The 19084-nt window shown below is 40.3% G+C and overlaps 1 protein-coding gene across 1 annotated transcript in view; it reads left to right on the forward strand.

Moving 5' to 3' along the window:
* CDK5RAP2 (CDK5 regulatory subunit associated protein 2) overlaps positions 1–19084 on the forward strand; it is a 252415-nt gene that overhangs the window by 184024 nt on the left and 49307 nt on the right. The window contains exons 25-27 of the mRNA XM_006890751.1: positions 2314–2546; positions 10516–10564; positions 13440–13615. Coding sequence (XP_006890813.1) covers positions 2314–2546; positions 10516–10564; positions 13440–13615 — 458 coding nt within the window. The remainder of the gene's footprint in view (positions 1–2313; positions 2547–10515; positions 10565–13439; positions 13616–19084) is intronic.

Genomic DNA, 19084 nt, shown 5'->3' on the forward strand with positions numbered 1-19084 from the left:
AGGGAAGGAATAACATGTTACCATGCTGCTTTGGAAGGCCGCTGTCTTTTGTCAAGCCACTCCCTGCATCCAGATTATTGTGGCCACAGTTTGTCTGTACATTCTTTCCTTAATCTGTGATCAAGAGGCAATGGTGATGAAGGAGGTAGTTCAGGCTGTTTTGAGGGACTTAACAAAAAGTAAATTCCCAGGAATTGATGGCATACCAATTGACATATTTCAACAAGCAGCTGCTGCCTGGACGTGCTCACCGGGTTGTGCCAAGAAATCTAGAAGACAACTAACTGGCCAACTGACTGGAAGAGATCCATATTTATTCCCATTCCAAAAAAGGTGACCTGACAGAGTGTGGAAATTATCATACAATATCACTGGCAAGCAATATCCTGCTGAAGATTATCCAGAAACAACTGGAACAGTACATTGACAGAGAACTATCAAAAACAAGCTGAATTTAGAAGAGGCTGTGGCACTAGAGGCATTATTGCCAAAACTTAGATGGGTCTTGGCAGAAAGCCAAAAGTACCAGAGGGATATCTATCCGTGTTTCATTGACTGTGTAGTTCGCAACAAATTGTGGTTAACCTTGAGGAGATTGGGAATTCCAAAACACTTGATTGTGCTTATGTGAAAGCTATACACAGACCAGGAAGCAGTCCTCAGAACAGAGCAGGGAAACACTGCTCGGTTCAAAATCAGGAAAGGAGTGCATCAGGGATGTGTCCTGTCTCCATACCTTTTCAGTCTCTATGCAGAGCAGATCATTCAGGAGGGTGGGCTTGATGAGGAGGAGTATGACATCAGTATATGAGGAACATTCATCAACAACCCATGTTATACAAATGACAGAACCTTGCTTGCTGAAACTGAGGTGGACCTCAAGCTCTTGCTCCAGGAGGTGAAGGACTGTAGTCTTCCATGTGGATTAAAGTTCAACATTAAGCAGACAAAAATTCTTACCACTGGGCCAATTGGCAGCACTATCATAGATGGAGAAGATTGAGTTTGTTAACTGCTTCAGCTTGCTTGGCTCCGCAGTCAACATTCTTGGCACCAAAAGTCAGGAAATCAAAAGACAAATTGTGTTAGATAAATCTGCTTTCAGGGACCTTTCCAGAGTACTGAGAAGCAACAATGTCATTCTAGAGACTAAGGTGCCTGATCAAGTCCATGATCTTCACAGTTATTTACTATGAATCATAGAGCTGGGTAATGACTAAGGATGATAGAGGAAGAATTGATGCCTTTGAGTTGTGGTGCTGGAGAAGAGTATTGAACATACCATAGACTGCCAAGAAAACAAATACATCTGTCTTAGAGAAGGGGAAACCAAGTTTCTCCTTAGAGGCTAGGATTTTGATGCTCCATCCTACATACTTTGGACATGGGGCCAGGAGGGACCTATCCTTGGTGAAGGACATCTTGTTTGGAATGGTGGACGACAGCAGAGGAAAGGAAAGACCCGGGATGAGATGGATTGATACAGTAACTAGGACAGTGGGGGTAGGTGTGTTGGAGTCAGTGAAACTGACTCAGGACAGGGCAGGTTTCAGAACTATTGTACATAGAGTCACTGTGAGTCTTGGGCAACTCAATGACATGTAACAACAACAACATGTCCGCTAATAGCTGTGGAATCATAAAGGAAAAAGACAGCATATGTAGTGAGTAGTGAAGAGGTAATAGAGCATGAGCTTTAGACTCAGGGTTGTCTTTGTGCCTGTTGACCACTTAACTATTTCATGACTCTGAGACTACAGTGTTCTTAAAAGGAGAAGTTCTTATACTCACCATAAGATTGAAGGACTAGATAACATATAAAGTACCTAATCCTATGAGAGTGGTATTGACCCTCAATAAATGGGATTGAGGATTATGATTATTCCCTGATCTTTCTGCTGAAAGGAAAGCATACTATCCTGGTTTTCCTGCTGAGAGTTTATTTTTAGGTCTTTATGGGAATTTGTAGTGGGCCCCTGACCCTGAGGGCTCTTGTTTCTATAATTCAGAATAGTATTTTTGAAGAGTATGTGGAAACTAATCTTTCTCCCAAGTCCTTGCCAATCCATATTTTAATTGGGGGCCTTATAAGGTTAAAAATATTGTAGAAGAACCTTTGTTCCAGCATTGTTGGGTATTTTGAAATAAAAAAGAGAGTGACCTTGTGCACTTTCAATTTTTCTAAAAGTGTATATACTTGTACAGCTTCAGGCTTTTAAAAATTGTGCTCTGTCATTTTTCCAATTAGTGTTAAGGTCACAAAAATTCAATTCTGAAGCAGTACAAGCATTTTCTTTCCCTCTTTTTTATCAGATACAATTCATTAGTTCAGTCCCAAGCCAGGGAGCTTTCCCTTCAACGACAGCAGCTTAAGGACAGCCATGGCATCTGTGTTGTTTATCGCCAACATATGAACACCCTGATTAAGGCATTTGATGAGTTGCTCCGGGCCAGTGACGTGGACTACGGTTTGGCTGAGGGTTTCCAGGGGCAGCTGAATCAATGTGCACAACTGCTGGAGGAATTGGAGAAGTTGTTTCTTTCTGGTAAGTGGGATGAAGTGCTGTGACTTCTAAGTTATGTCAGTAATTGATCCAGAATTTCTGTTTGGGGGAGAGAGAGAACTGACTCCTTGAGCTGGTTAGCCTCCTCTCCGCTCCCCTGATGAGGTGTGTCAGAACCATACTGACTGTGGCTTCCTTCCACGAACCAGCTCTGTGCACTTTGTAGTCTGCACTGTTCTCAGCTGGGAGTTGAGTTTAGTTCAAGGGCTCTGAAACAAACAGTTGCTGATTCTTCAGACATTTAAAGAAAAGATGGAAATCTGATTTTTTTTCTGTGAAAACTTGGGAGTTTGAAGTGTTGACAATTGAGTAAAAATGAAAACTTGTATATATTGAAGAATCATAATTGGTCCTTAAACAATTGCTAACCATCTGCTGTGTGCTAGGGACTGAAACACATGTTATTCCATTAAAAACACGTTTTTTGTAATAACGTAAAAGTTTTTGAGATGACGACATAGAATTCCCATATGTTTTTTGAATCGGGATGGGTGTGTCAGAGGCAGTGCGATTGGCACAGGATAGAGCAGGGTTTAGGGCTGTTGTACATAGAGTCGCTATGAGTGGCAAGCGACTCGACGGCACATAAAAACAACAACATCGGTTGTTACTGTTTGGTAATACTTATTTTATCATTCTTATTCTTTTGCACACACAATTACTATCTCTGAGCCCTGTGAGAGGAGCTTAAGTAAACAGTTGCTCAGATCCAGGTTGTTTTCTTATGTAATCCTAGTACAATGATCAAAATCAGGAAATACTATCATTTAGTATGTTATTACACAATCTGTATTCAAGTTTCACCAATTGTTTCCATAATGTCTTTCATGGCACTTTTATTCTGGATAGCCTCTGAGGTCCGTCCTCCTATTACATTTGATTTGGTCCTCGGTCTTCTTTAACCTGGAACCGTTTTCACCCTTCCTTTCTGTGTCGTTCATGACATTGGCATAGTTGAAGCGGTCATGCTAGTCCCTCAGTTGAGAATATCTCTTGTTTCCCTTAATCAGGTTCTGGTTATGTTGCTTTGGCAGGAATACTGCACTAAGTGATGGTTTGTTCATATGCATATAATACCCATTTGCCCCATTTTTTGTGTTAATTAACTTTGATTGTTTAAGGTGATGTCTATAAGATTTCTCTAAACTACTATCTTCCTTTGTAATGAATAACTAATTAGTGATTGATATCTCTGCAACACTATAAATATCCCATATCCTTAGGCACTTTTTACCTTTGACTTTTATCATCCATTGGGCATTATTGCCTGAGTCACTTTAAATTATGCCACCTGGTTATCTATGTCCTTTAATTCTAACATCATCATTTCTTTACTAGGAAGCATCTGCCTTCCCCTTCTAGATATATATTTCCTTATTACTTTATTTCTTTTTTATTTAGGAGTAGTATGAGCTGAAAAGTTCTTCAGTGGATAGTATCCATTGCTTTTATCCATATTGATGCTCCTGTTGTGCATATTTAGCAAGCAGCAGATCATTTTGATGTGTCTGTATCTTTTTCTGAACATTTCTGGCACAGAAAAGGTCTCAAAGTTATCTTGTACTATCCTTATCCCAGTCCTGTATCAGCTATTTCTACAGGTAGCCCTAGTTGATTTTTATAAGAAATGATATTTAAAAAGGAAAGATTTTATGCTGAGTATGTTTACTACTAGTAGGATATCATAGTTCCTAAGCCTTTTCACAGATAAAACTAAGATATACAGCAAAATGTGCATGCACAAAACTGGGACCAAAAAACCCTTATCAGAAGAAAAACACAAAAATTTTCCATTAATACAGGGTGATAGAGAATTGATAAAGACTGCAGCCTGTACAAAGTGGGAAACTGATGAGTCGTGGACGGATCAGGCGAGCCTGGTGAGTTTTGGCATTCACAGACTCAGACTTCTATTTAAATTTTTTAAAAAAATCATTACTTCACACTGGGCCAAGTCTCATATAAACCTACTGGGATTTTTCTCCCCTCCCCCAACTGTGTTTAATATGATTAAATCTAACAAAACCTTTCCCGTCTCAACAGTTTCCACGTGTACATTTCCGTGACACCAATTGTGTTCATTAAGTTGCGCAGCCGTCACCACCGTCTTTCCCCCAGATCTTGCCAGCCTTTGCCAGTTCTCTTAACCTGGCTCTAACAGCATTACTCTACACTATACTTACTCATTTGTTCAATTTCAGAATACACATGAATCATTCTAGAATTCTTTTGCCCACATACCACAGTGAAAAAACACCAGGTTTACCAGATAAGTGGAGATTTACTTACCGTTCTTTTTATTTTTAGGCCATATATTCAGCTACTGAATTGGAAGTTACTTAGTTTAGTTGTTTCCCCACAGTGTTGCCATGTTATTTATTTGAAATATAATTATGTTCATTTGTTTCTGCTTATATTCAATTTAAAGAGTTCCTCTTATCCTTGTTAATTTAATTTTTTAATATGAAAAACATTATCATGGTTCCAAAGCTGAAACTTTTCTTTTTTTAAATTGCTATTGTATAGTTATTAATTCATCCTTCTTTCTTGTATCCATTATTACTACATTTTTGTATGCTTCCACTCCCTTAAATCCATAGGGGCTGTTTAGTCATCCCAACCATTCTGGAGATATGGCATTTTCCACTTGCCTAAATGAGTCTTCGTCTCACTTAAACTCGCAGTAGTATTTGACATACCGACACCTCTTTGTTTGTGGATATCCTTTCTTTACTTACCTTCCAGGACACCTCTCAGCATTCATTTCAGTTCTCCTCCCATCTCCTTTTTTGAAGTGCTGCATTTAAAATGTATTCTACATCTGATGAAATTTGTACTTTTCATTGCTGTATTTGCTATTCGTTTTTGCTTTTGTTAGGGACTTTGGAGTTATCCATGGGTTTAATCAGCTGCCATCATCTTGCTTAGATTATCAGAGCTGCTTTCCAACAGTGCTTCCATCTTTGTCCCAATATAGTCCATTTTTATATAGTGGTCAGAGTGATCTTTATCAAAATATAGGCCAGTTCATATTTCTTCTCTGTTCAAAACCAAAGGCTTTCCTTTTCACTAAGGGTGAAAACCTTTCCATATAAAATCCTACAGATCTCTACCTCCAGGCCCCTGTCACCTCTGACCTGTCTCCTACCCCTTCACTCCGCCTCCTTGCATCCCTTCAGATGAGGCCTTGTGGTCTGTTGATCATGCTAAAGCATAATCTTCAGGACATTTTTACTTGCTCTTCTCTTTGATAAATCTCCCATTTCTTCCAGTTTTTTCTCAAACATCCTATCAGTGAGCCTTTCTTTGAAAATTATATAAAGACGCAAAGCATCCCGGCCCATCACTGGCATTCTTCTTTTGCCCTGTTTTCTCCATTCTCCATTATTATCTTGATAATTGCATAGTATTTGTTTTTCTGACTCTCCTACTAGAAATAATCCCCTCAAGGCTTACTGTTGTGTTTGCTGCTGTATCCCTGAGTCATACACAATGCCTGGCAAGTTTGTAGACCCTTCTCAGTATATTTTGAGAGAATGAATGAATGAATGAATCAATCAATCAATCAGTCTCAGCTTTAGAGTTGCAGTTGTGGTTCAATGGGATTGGAGAGTCAACTGTGTTCATTCATTAAGGCAGGGATTTCAAAACAGGTCTCTACACAAAACCTCATGTCACTATGTCTACTATGCATTTCACATGGTATTATATGTCTTATTTTATTTGAACCTCACAGTGACTTTGGAAATGTGAGGTATTACAGCAAACTTGAGGCACAGAAATAATTACTTAGCTAAAGAGGTGGGTCAGACCATAAGAGCGCAGCCTTTAGAGTTGGGCTGCTCAGCTTAAAGCTCTGTGCCTTTCACCCGCAACCCCTCTCCACATAGCTCTGCATTTTGGGAAATGATCTTAAGTCCTGGCCATTCTAATACCTTGGTCAGTGCTTGGTACGTGACTCTTGGATGCTGAGAACTCACTAGTATTTGTTGTTCTGGTGAGATGGGGCTTCTTGCACTCATTTAATCCTCAGGACAGTCTGGCTTACTAATGGAGAATTTAGCCTTTGCGAAGGAAAGCAAATTGCTCAGAGTTACAGTTGACTTAGCAGAACCAGAATCTGACCTGGTTCTTCTGTCCTCAAACATATATAACAGATGGTCCATGGGAGTCCACATATGTTCAATTAAATTCCCATAAAGTGTGATACGGTTTGGCCTTCTGCACCCAGGCAGTTGTTTGCCCCTGTTCCCCCCCCCCCCCAAATTGTCTAATAGCTATTGGTGTCATTGGTTAGCAGGATAAGAAACGCTTTGCAGTTTGATTTTCCTTGTACTCTGTGACTTTTGCAGGTGATTTTTTTTGAGTCATTTGACTTTTTTTTTAAGCTTTATATAAGTCCACTAGCTAAGTTTTTCTGTATAAGCTGGTTTTCATTTTATTAGTGTCGGAAATAACTCAGTCCTCAAAATGGATCTGTATCTTCCAGGCCTGAGGCATCTTCCCGGCTGTCTCTTTTCTTCACGGGAGTCCTCAACCTATGTCCTAGGAAGTGGGCAACTGAGAGAAAGTGCCTCTGGCACCTGCTGCCCTCCCTCCCACTTCCGACACCCTCCTTGATTTATTTTTTAGTTACTTACCTTGACAAGCCCAAAGAGATCCTACTTCTTGTTTCCTGTGGATTCTGTATTAGAAGCATTTCAGGCTGTGCAGACAACACACAAACTTAGGGCTTGATTTTCTTCTACAAAAGGAACAAGAAACCCAGGAACCTCACTACAGTATTTTTTTTTTGACAGAAAATAAGGTGGATGACTCCTGAATTAGGAAGTGGATCTTATCCTGCAGTGCTTTTGTAGCTGAGGTAGTGTAGAACATGAGTTCTTCATTTTAAATATAGTCTTCTTTCTAAAAAAACAAATTCAAAAGAGCATGTGATTATACCGGAATAACAAAGAAGCAAATACTACTAAAATCTGTGAGGACCCCTCTCAGCACTATAATCTCTAGTGTAATTGTCTTTTGAGGCCCTGCCAGATGTGAACTCGCTGAGGACAGAATGAGTATTCATCTCTCTGACAGAGGTGCCTGGAAGGAGCACTGTAAGTATTTACTGAGAAGGAAGGGAAGAAACACTTGAGTCAGGCAGGAGATGCCAGGCTACACAATTTAAATTCGCTATAGCTAATAAAATTTGAGTTAGGGAGTACTCTTTTCAAAAGAGCCTTCTTCTTAAATGATAGCAATATGCAGGACAGATCTGTGTAAGGTGTGGGTAGATTGACTATACTGCATTCTAGTTATCTTGCTTCTTTCAAATATGGGTATTTGAGAACAAGGTATTTATTATTTGAAAATACGAAACCCCTCCCACCTCCACTGCCACACACTACACCTTCAGGTGGAACATCAGGACTTTCCTGTGAGATGAGAAAGTGTTTTCATGATACAGATCCTAAGCCTTTGGAATAGCCCAACAGATGGTATCATGTCACCTGTGTGAAGGCAGTTGCCACCAAGAAATTCAAATTCCTAATTGATAATGATGTCCCTGTGACTCCCATAGTAACTGTTTGTCATTTATTTTCTAAAGCATTCTGTTGTGACAGGAGTATGGATAGAATACAATTGTTGAGTTATAATAAGTTCCCCAAAGGGTCTCTTACTTAAAGAAGAGCAAACCTGGGGAGCTAGTGATGTCAAAGATTTTGTTAGGAATTAAGGATAGATTACTAATGATTTAAAGATCATTTCATGGTCAGGAGACTCAAGACTGTTAAAACTTACTGCACACTAAGGATTCCTTACCCTGTGACCTCTCTGATACACCCAGGAAAACAGTGGTGAATGTGAAGCTTGACTAGTATATGTCCAGTGTCTAAATGTGATTCTGTTTGCCTGGCTAGTGCACGTTTACCATATAAAGCTCTTTGGAAGGTTGGACTGGGGCAGATGGCCCATGAGACTGTAGGATCAAAGCCTTTCCGTCAGCTGTAGGACAGGTGTGAGGAGAAGAATGCTGACTAGGGTGTCCTTTTTGTGTGCCCCTACCCCTGACTGTTTGTGAAGTTCTTGGAGTTTGACTCAATCGGATCAATGTTTTCCTCTCTTCAAGAGGAATGTGGAGGGGCATACACTGTGAAAGAGGCCTAGAGAGTTAACTTCTCCTGTCATTTGAAAAGCCAAAATATGCTGATCTTTGCCAAGATAGACCCTACAAGGTCAAAAAGCTTTGTGATTTAGCCGTACTGAAGGGAGAACCCCCATCTCTTTTGCTTAACTGTGAAATGCAGTAAAACAGGTGACAGTATGAACTGAGCAAGTGAGAGAGAGAGAGAGAGAAGAGAAGACAGAGACAAGTTTCCACGTTTTTGCTGCAAATGAGGATAGCAAGTAGAGGATGGTCATGAGGCCCAAGGAGATGTGGATATTGAAGAACAGCAGTTGGGCTGCACGTGGTTGGGCCCGACTGGCTCATGCCCGTCCCTACAGAGGAGGTGACTTTGAAACTCTCATTAAGATGCACCGACTCTTGGTGCCCAGGTGGCCCACCTGGTGGGCTGCAGAGTCTAGACAGCAGTTCCAGCCGGGCTGTTAGTTTGTGGGAGGGGAACCACAAGACATAAAGCAACTGTGCAGCCTCCAGTGATCTTCTCTGTGCTGTGGTGTTGGAGAACTTTCCCTTTTAGGAGTAGTTTGGAAAATTGTGTGTGTGGGTGCAGTTTAATTATAGTCTCATTTTCAAGTACAGCTATAGAAGGGTTTGTTTTTTTCTTTAGCCATGCGTTATCTTCTTCAAAGAGCTCATCCCAGTCTGCAATTTCCAGAGTACTGAAGTATTTTTAAAATAAAGTTGTTAGTCTCTTTGAAATCTGGGCTCATGTGCTTCCTTTCAAATGGCAAATGATGACAAGCAGGAAGAGAGCAGAACAGTTTTTTGTGCCCAACTACATTTTGAGCTTTATTTTGTTTTCTTTTGTCATTTCTTTTAGTCATTTTCCCTGCTGCAGCCAGTGACTTTTTTTTATCTACACTGATAATCTTTCCCTAGTAATCCCACTTCTGGGAGTCTTTCTTTCCTAAGGAAATAATTTAAATGCAGATAAAGCTGTGTGCACCAAGATGTTCATTTGATTTATTTATAAAAAGGAAAATTTAGAGATAGTCTAAATGTCAAATAGGGAACTGACTAAAAACTATATGCATGCCTATAATAGAATATTAATGGGGTTGTTGTAAATAATGTTACTGAAGCAAATGTAGTGAAATGCTTATAATAAGGTACTAAGTGGGAAAAAATTAAGTCACATAAAGTACAATTACCAAAATGCATGGAAAAAAACAATGGAAGAAAAACTGGCAAATATATGTAGGCGTCCTCTTGGAAGATGGTGTGCTGCTTCTTGACACTGTGAACTGTTTCCTGTAATGACAGGAACATCTATGTGTTCGTTTTGTATCAGAATTGTAGAGAAGGAAAAAGAAACCATCCCCAGCAATGTCTTTAACTGCTTCTGAGATTCAAGTCACACTTTTGCTACTACACCTTGTGCCTCAAACTCACATTCACTGTATTTGGGTTGTTTCCAACTCAGAGTGACCTTCTGTCAGGTTTCCAGAGCTTTGAATTGTAACTGGAAGAGATTGCCCTGCTTTCCCGTGAGGAGCCTCGTGTGGCTCCAAAGCATTGGGGTCCACGGCCTTTGGGTTAGTAGCATGACTCGCTATAGACTACGTCACCAGAGACCTCCTGAGAACTAGTGCCAGAACAGTGAGGAGTCTGTGGTCAGAACTGCGTTCTTGGTAAACACTGCTTTAAGTATCTGAGAGTATTAAAAAAGCATGTTTAAATAAATGTATTGCTACAAATGTATGAGCAAGAAATTATTAGGAAATACTTTAAAAAATTCACCTCCCCCCCCTCATTTCTCCTTGTTTTTTCTGGTTCTAGGAAAATCAGCTGAAGTGGAGGCAAGTGCCCAGAATAAATTGATAGACAGGTGAGTGCATCGCGTTTGCTGAGAAAACCTGAGATTTGGAGGGTTTGGTTTGTCTACCAACTTTCTCAGTATTCCGGCCCCTCCCATTCTGTCATGCTATATGTAAATAAGGCACAAACACTTAAGACCTTACAGTGGAGTTGTGAAACCATTCACAGCTAATGCTGATGTCCTTCTCCTGTCCCTGATGTTTAGTAGGATGGTGAAATAGCGCAGGAAAGGAAGACCCTGAATGAGATGGATTGACAAAGTAACTGGCGCAATGAGGGTAGGTGTGTCAGAGTCAGTGAGACTGGCTCAGGACAGGGCAGGCTGCAGAGCTGCTGTCCTAGGGTTGCTATGAGTCGTGGAGACTGGATGGCACATAACAACAACGCTACAATGTTTGTCACTTCCCTTATTTATTTAAGATTATTTGTAACATTTCTCTTTTAGATTGTTTGACCTAAATAACAATTTCTTTCTTCCTGGCTTCTGGGTACCTGTGGGTTAACTCCTACTCCTAAACGACCATTTTGGACACTTTCAGAATCTTAAGTCATCTCTTCCTTCCCACCAAGCTTCGGTCTCCTCGGGCTTTTTACTGTTTTCCTCTCCTGCTTTTTTAGACTGCTTTTTCTTTAGGACTAGTTCACTCAGAAATGAGCTTGCCTTTCCCCTTGACACAAGCCCATCTCTCCATTAACTTGAGGATCAATATTCCTTGATGTACTGTGATGTACCACTTATTGCATGGTATTATAATATGTTCTGTGTTTGTCTTTCTACTCCATAAATTCCTTAAGGGAGAGGGAAGGAGCTGACATGTTTGTATCAGCCACTGTCCTTGATCACTCGCAGTCCTATATGATGGACATTACTGCCCCTGTTTCAAGAAGGTTAGACTGTGGGCCAGAGAGTTGCATATATGTCATCAAAGGGTAGAGCTGGAGTTTGTACCTGGGTTTGTCAGACTCCAGCCACTGTGTTCTTACTGTTGATTCACATTGCCTTTTGCATGCAAAGACTGTCTTGTGCCAGCTCCAGCACCAAATGTTTGGTAGATAGTTGAGTTCAGAAAATGTTCGTGGAATAAATGTTCATGAGAAAAAAGTTCAGAAGATGTTCATGCAATAAAAACATGATAAATATGCTTTTTCTCCCATTTTCTTCTGTGGCCAACTGAAAATACCAAGGTCTTGCCCTCGTCTGTTTACTTCTCAAAGGTTCTGAATGCTATTAGTGCCATTGAGTACCTTCCTTCTCTCAGAAGCTGTGGCCTTTGGGGCTCCTGGGAGTATTAGAAAGCAATAGAGCCATTCTGAGTTACAGAATTTTCAATTTTATGGACATCATGAAGGCCACCAGCATTCTTAGAGTGAGCAGGCAAGGAGTGGCCACAAGCTGAGCTCACTGGAGGACATTTTGATCAGGACTGCTATATGTTTAGAAGAAATACTCCTCATCCACTTGGTCATTTCACAATTTCCTCCCGGTGCAGTTTTCCACTTTGATCCCTATAACAACTCACATCTTCCTGGCAGGCTGCAGAGGGCAAGGAAGGCTTCTCAGATGGGAATAGTCTTGGCTGAGATTGAGAGGCTGAGAATCAGAGGAGGCAAGGGTTACAGAGAAAGTGTCCATTCTTGAAGTGAGGGAGTCGTGGCCCCTTCGAGGCCAGAAGACTCTCAGTATATCTGCTGCCTAGAATGTAAGCGTTTTAGCTAGGAAAACATGAAGAACCACAAGTGCTGTAACGGAGTTCCAACTAGTCTCTCAGAAGAGGGGGAGTCTTTGAAGGCAGTTAAGCTGGGTTAGACATGATCAAATCTGCCATTTTAATAGACTGCCTTGGTTGCTGCCGCGAATGGATCAGAGAAGGCAGAGCCTCTTTTCAGCCGCCCTTCACCACTACACCACCCCTCTGTGTTTCTAACAGATTTGTTTTTTTTCCTCTGTTCTCCCTTTTTCAGCTGTAGGCTGAGCACTCACATGGGTCATGCCTAAGCTAATTAAATGGGTGCCCTTGGCCCACTGTGCACTTTTGCAAGCCAGCAGCAAGCTTGTGCATCCATCACGCTGTCTGGGTGAAGTTACATCTGGTGTTTACCTGTTAATGAATGCATTGCAGCTTTGGAGTCCTTTGCTCTTGTCTGAGCTCATGAATAATGAGACTGTGGCCACTGACAAGAAACAATAGAAAAAAGAGGAAGGAAAAAAAAGAGCTTAAATTAAGGAGCTTATCTCTAATGGAGATCCACATAGGCTTTTCACAGAGTTCAGTCTGTTTTCCTTCTTGGCTTAGGTGGCCCTTGGAAAATGCAGGTTAATAACCATATCTTGCCAGAATAATGATAGTGGGACCTTTTTGAGGACCATGAGGGTTTCTAAACTCATAAGAACACTTCATAGGTTAGAGCGGGACCTACCATATTCTTCCTTTTGGGTCCTTGGGTTCACTCACTTCTGTCACCTTAATGCTAAGAGACAGTGAGGCAGGTGAATTCGATGACTGTAAACAAGGAGTGTAATTCCTACCTCTAAAGGTGGTTAAGAGGAACCAGGTAGGATAAAGGATCTGAAATGTCTGGCACTGCGCAGGCAACAGCTGTCAGTGATCAGTGCCCTCTGTGGGCGTCGCTGCCGGACAAGCCAGACCCCAGGATGGTCCAGTCTCCATGCTCCCCCTCTTCACTGACTCCAAACTCAAGCCCACTGTGCCTTTTTTGGTTTTTAATTTCCTCTTAACTGCTCTAGGAAAACAGCCGGGCTGACTGAAATTGCAAATGTGGAGAAAGTATAAGACAGAGTAATCATAAGAGTTCTTGAAATCTTGATCCTGGCTTAGCTTTTTAGAGTACTCTTGTTGATTGATCTTTTAATCTCAACAATTAAGGTTTGAGGAAGACAACTTGACCTACCAGCATATTCTCCCTGAATCTCCTGAGCCTTCAGCCTCTCAAGCATTATCTGATTGTGAAATGTCAGAAAAGTCTTCCTCATCCTCACGAGACCAGAAGCAAGGTCGTGAGATAGAGAAGATTTCCAATATGGCTAACAATTTTTCTCAAGGTGAGTTAAGCTTTATAAGCATTTTAAATATGTCCTAGTTTTTCCTACTTTTTCAAACAGAAACTTTGACAGAAATGCTTACAGAGTTCACTGAGGGTTAATCAGAAAAAGGCTATTTTAAACCTTGCAAGTACTTTTTAAGCATTAATTTTCTAACTTACCTTAGTAGCCAGAGTGGTGACATTTGACTGTTTCTGTGATGAAAGGAGATCCCTTAATGGTCAAAACTGGTCACTAAAGATATCATTTATCATAAGACAAAGCTATGGTTATAGAAAATGTAGGTGATTAGAGAAAAGTCATTTTACTATTTTACATGATGCCTTAATATATGCCTTGCCATTTACTTGCTCTGCTAAAGGTTGACAGGCTGGAAAGCACTGAAATTATATGTCAGTTCCAAGTGTGGTTAATTGTTTACTTGTGTTTTTCCAAATTCATCTTAAGGCAGGGTCACTTTGAAGATGTCTACTGTCATAAGATACCAAATAGTACCTTAATTTCAACTTTCAGCCAACAGTAGACAGGCTTGTAAAGTGAGTAATAGTGCTAGGGAGGAATGTGCACCTCGGAATAACCATTGACCATATGAGACCAAAAGGCTACCACTTGGCCAGAATCAAAGTGCAGTAGACAGGAAGGTTCAGGAAGGAAGATAAAGAAAGAAGGTTCAGGAACAGAGAGGATAGAGGGACCAAGTGGGAAGGGTTCTGTTAACATGGTAGGGCTTGTAACCAATGCCAACAAAACAAAATATGAATAACTTGTTGAATGGAAAACTAATTTGCTTTGTAAATTTTCACCCTAACTACAAAAAAGAAAGAAAGAAAGGAGACCAAAAAAAGTACCTAATTCCCTGTTGTGGGTGCTCTGGTGGTAGAGCCCATAACTCTGAGCTGCTTGCCTGAGGCTGCACGTCTCCAGTGGTTTGAATCCACCCCACCACTGGCTCCCTGCTGAGCAGTCTTCTGCCAGTAAGTTACAGCCTCTGAAACGGAGGAGTTGCTGTGAGTCGGAACTGACTTGATGACAGTAAGTTTCATGGTTGGTTTTTTTTCAATGTCCTAATTTGATATTTTGTGGGTTTTTGTTTTTTTTTTAATATTTTCCCTGTTTCCACTTAGTGTGGCCCTTGATTCATTGGTTCAGCCACTCTCCTGCAACTCATCAGTATCCACAGATTCTGTTGTCAGAATCAGGGTCCCAAGACTCCACCTGCATCTGAGCTCTCTTTACCCTTTACGGAAAATACTTTCTGTATTGCAGTCTTGATTTCCTTGTCTTGAGATAATAGGTAGAGCTTATTATATGTGATACAATATATTTCAGAGGTTCCAGACATTGTATAAAGGACCAGCAAACTTTCTCTAGAAGCTCAAATAAATATTTTAGACTTCATGAATCATATGGCTTCTTCAGTAGCTACTCAACTCTGCCATTGTTGCATGAAAGCAGCCGTTGTTATTGTTAAGTGCTGTTCAGTTGATTGTGACTCATACACAACAGATCAAAATCCTGTCCTCTCCTGTGCCATCTTCCCAGTTTCTTCTGCTAAGAGTCTTGTCTACTTCAGTCTGTCTTCTCCTTCACTGCATCTCTGCTTTTGTGAACGTAATGTCTTTTTTTTTAAAATTTTTTTTTTTTAATTTGGGTTGTTTATTTTTCATTTAAATGAACATCTACAGAGATTTTGGGATTCCATTCATTCATTGTTGCACCCTTCTCCCCGCACAAACCCCTCGAACGTAATGTCTTTTTTTGTGACACTGATGTGTCAAATGTGATAATGGTTACTCATGGTGGACAGTGTCTGGTGGACCTCCCAGGTTAAAACAGGCTTGGAAGCAGGAGTGGCATCCATTTCTGAAATAGCTTGCCTCCAGGAACTCTATGAACTTGGAGAGGCGATGAATGTTATACAGGTGTTCAGATCCTTTGTTCATAGGGTCGCTGTGAGTCCTCTACGACTCAATGACATCTAATAACAACAACAATGTCTTTTTCCAGGATTAGGATACATGCAGTAACATGCCCAAAGTATGTGAGACAAAAATCGCACACCATAGTTTTAAGCTGACATCTTTTCTCTTGAGCACTTTAAAGAGGTCTCTGGCAGCAAATTTGCCCAATGTGATAATACTTTTGATTTCTTGACAGTACTGCTGTGGGTGTTGATTATGGATCCAAGTGAAATGAAATCATTGTCAATGTCAGTCTTCTCTTCATTTATCCTGATGTTACATTTGGCCCAATTGTGAGGGGTTTTGCTTTCTTGATATTGAAATGTAATCCACACTGAAGGCTATAGTAGAGATTTTCAGTGATTCCTTCAGGTAGCTTTGGTCTTCAGGAAACTCTTCAAGTTTTCTTTAAGCAAGCACGATGTGTTATCCATAACACATAACTGATTGTTAAGGAGTTTTCCTGAAGTCCTGATGTCACATTCTTCTTCATATATTCCAGTTTCTTGAATTATTTGCTCATAGACAGATTGAATAAGAGTGGTTAAAGGATACAATCGTGATGCACACCTTTTTTATTTTGAACCACACATCGCCCTTGCTTCCTGAAATAGTTCATTGTGAACCAATACTTTCTGGTGCAGTATCTGTGTATTCTTCTATCTTCTTTTGATGCTTTCTGCATTATTTGATATGTTATTCATAGAATCCTTCAATATTGCAATTTGAAGTTTGAATGTTTTTTCATTTCTTTTTATATAAGAAATATTGAATATATTCTTCCCTTATGTTTTCTAATTCCAACTCTTTGCACATTTTGTTATAATAGAATACTTTCTCTTCTTGAGCTGCCCTTTGAAATCTTTTAACTAGCCCTCTAATTTCTTCTTTCTTCCTTTTCCTTTAGCTTCTGTAAATTCAAGAGCAAGTATCAGAGTCTCTTCTGCCATCCATTTTGGTCTTTTATTTCTTGTCTTTATAACAACTTTTGGCTTTTTCCATGTATGCTGTTTTTTACATCCTCCCGCAACTTGTCTGGTCTTCAGTCATTTTTACTCAGTGCATCAAATGTGTTGTTGAAATGGTTGTTAAATCCAGGTGGTATAAACTCCTGTTTGCATTTTCTCTCTTGTGGACTTGTTTTCATTGTCTTCAGTTTCTGTTTGAACTTGCACGTGTGCAGCTGATGCTCTGGGTCAGGCAGCTCCTGGCCTTGTTCATACTGCTGGTAAGGAGCTCCCCCCTCATCTCATTCCACTCCAACTCTCCAGCTCATTGTTGTAGAGTCAGAAGGGAGCTGACCCTCCAGTAGGTTTTTGGAGTCTGTAAACCTTATGGAAAGAGGTTACCTCTCTTTCTTCCGTGGAGTTACTGGTGAATTAGAACCGGCAGAGAAGCACCAGCCGTAGGATGGCAGCATGTCTCCCTGCAGACTGCGCCACCGTTGTGCAGCCTCTTCCCACAGATGAAGGCCTGTGCGTCCTGTCAGGTGGGGATCATGTGAATTACTACTGTTTGTTTTTGAAAAGATAATAATAAGGAGTACATCATTTACGGTACGGAATTCTATCATGCAGTCTCTGTTACTTTTGTCACCAAGATAATATTTTCAAACTACCAATTCTTTGTTTTGTTTTCAATTTTTGCATTCTAGTCACCAATTATTATTAATGTATCTTGTCTTCATATTTGATCAGTTCCAGACAGCATAAGTTGCTTGAAACCTTCAGTGTTTTCATCGGTTGGTGTGTATATTTGAATAATAGTGAGTTTATTTGCGTATATTTTTCAGTGGTTGGTGTATATATTTGAATAATAGTTGTATTAACAGATATTCTTTGTAAGCATATGGATATTCTTTCACTGACAGCCTTGTACTTCAGGACAGATCTTGAAGGATTTTTTTTTGTCATGAATTCGACTCTGTTCCCTTTCAGTTTTATTCCTGGCATAGTAGCTTGTGTAATAGCTAATTCAAAATAGCCGATAATAGTCCATTTCTGTTCACTGGTACCTAGGATGTCAGTCTTTGTGTTTTTCATTTTTTTACAACGTCTCTATTTTCCTAGATTCATACTTGTTATATAATTCCAGTTATTAATGAGTGTTTGTAGCTGTTTCTTCTCAATTTGAGTTGTGCCATATCAACAAATGAATGTCCTTCATTGGGTGAAAGTGTTATTTCTCCTGCATCATTAAGGTAGACTCAGCTCTGAAAGGCAGCTTTATGCACATCATATTTTGAGTGCCTTTCAACATGAGGGACTCATCTTCCAGCGCTCTATCTAATAATGTTCTTATAAGGTTTTCATGGTCTCATTATTTCAGAAATGGATGTCCAGTTCTTAATCTGGAAGCTCCACTGCAGTCTTTCCACCAGGAGTGACCTGGCTTTGCTGGGGTTTGAAATACTAGTAGTATATTTTCAGCAACAAAGAAGCCACATAGTACATCAGACTGACAGATGTGTAGTAGCACAGCAGCCATAGACAATATATAAGTCAATCAGTGTTGCTATGCTCTAATAAAACTTGGTTTACAAAAAGAGATGGTGAGCTGGATTTTCCTCACAATGGTAGTTTTCTAACTGCTGATGTAGACTTCTATCTGCCTAGCATATTTATCTCAACTATTGGCCTCTGGTCTCTCTCTTCTTCTACTGGATAGTTTGCAAGTATGTTGTTGTTGTTATGTGCCGTCGAGTCGCTTGCAACTCATAGCAACTCTATGTACAATAGCCCTAAACTCTGCTCTGTCCTGTGCCAATCGCACTGTCTCTGACATTCCCATCCCGATTACCCCAGTCACTGAATCAATCCACCTCATAGAGGGCCTTCCCCTCCTGTGCTGTCCTTCCACCCTCCCAAGCATGATGTCCCTCTCCAAGGACCTGTCCCTCCTTACAGTATGTTCAAAATATGTTAGATGGAGCCTCAGAATCCTTGCCTCCAAGGAGCCGCCTGGTTTAACCCTTTCCAGGATGAATCTGTTTGTCTTCTTAGCAGTCCAGGGTACATTCAATACTATTCTCCGACACCACAGCTCAAAGGCATCAATTCTCCTTCCATCCTCCTTAGTCACTGTCCAACTCTGACACATAACAAGTGATAGCAAAGACCATGGCCTGTATCAGATGCACCTTGTTCTCCAGAAAGAATGTACTTGCAAGTATAGATTTTATAAATCACAAGTCAGATCCAAGCAGTTCCTTGCTTAAATGACATTTCATTATATATATAAATATGCATATATGTTTGCTTGGCTCTATAATCAACACTTTTGGTACCAGCAATCAGGAAATTAAAAGACAAATTAGATTGGGAAAGTCTGCTGTCAGAGTCCTCTCCAAGGTACTGAGGAGTAATTATGTCAATCTGGAAACTAAGATGCACCTTATACAGGCCATGGTCTTTTCAAGTACTTGCTATGCATCAGAAAACTGGACAAAACTAAGGATGAAAGAAGGAGAATTGATGCCTTTGCACTGTGGTGCTGGAGAAGAGTATTA

This window comes from Elephantulus edwardii, unplaced genomic scaffold (assembly GCF_000299155.1).
Source record: "Elephantulus edwardii isolate Elephantulus edwardi_28Jun2011 unplaced genomic scaffold, EleEdw1.0 scaffold00092, whole genome shotgun sequence".
In the NCBI taxonomy this organism is placed as follows: Eukaryota; Metazoa; Chordata; class Mammalia; order Macroscelidea; family Macroscelididae; genus Elephantulus; species Elephantulus edwardii.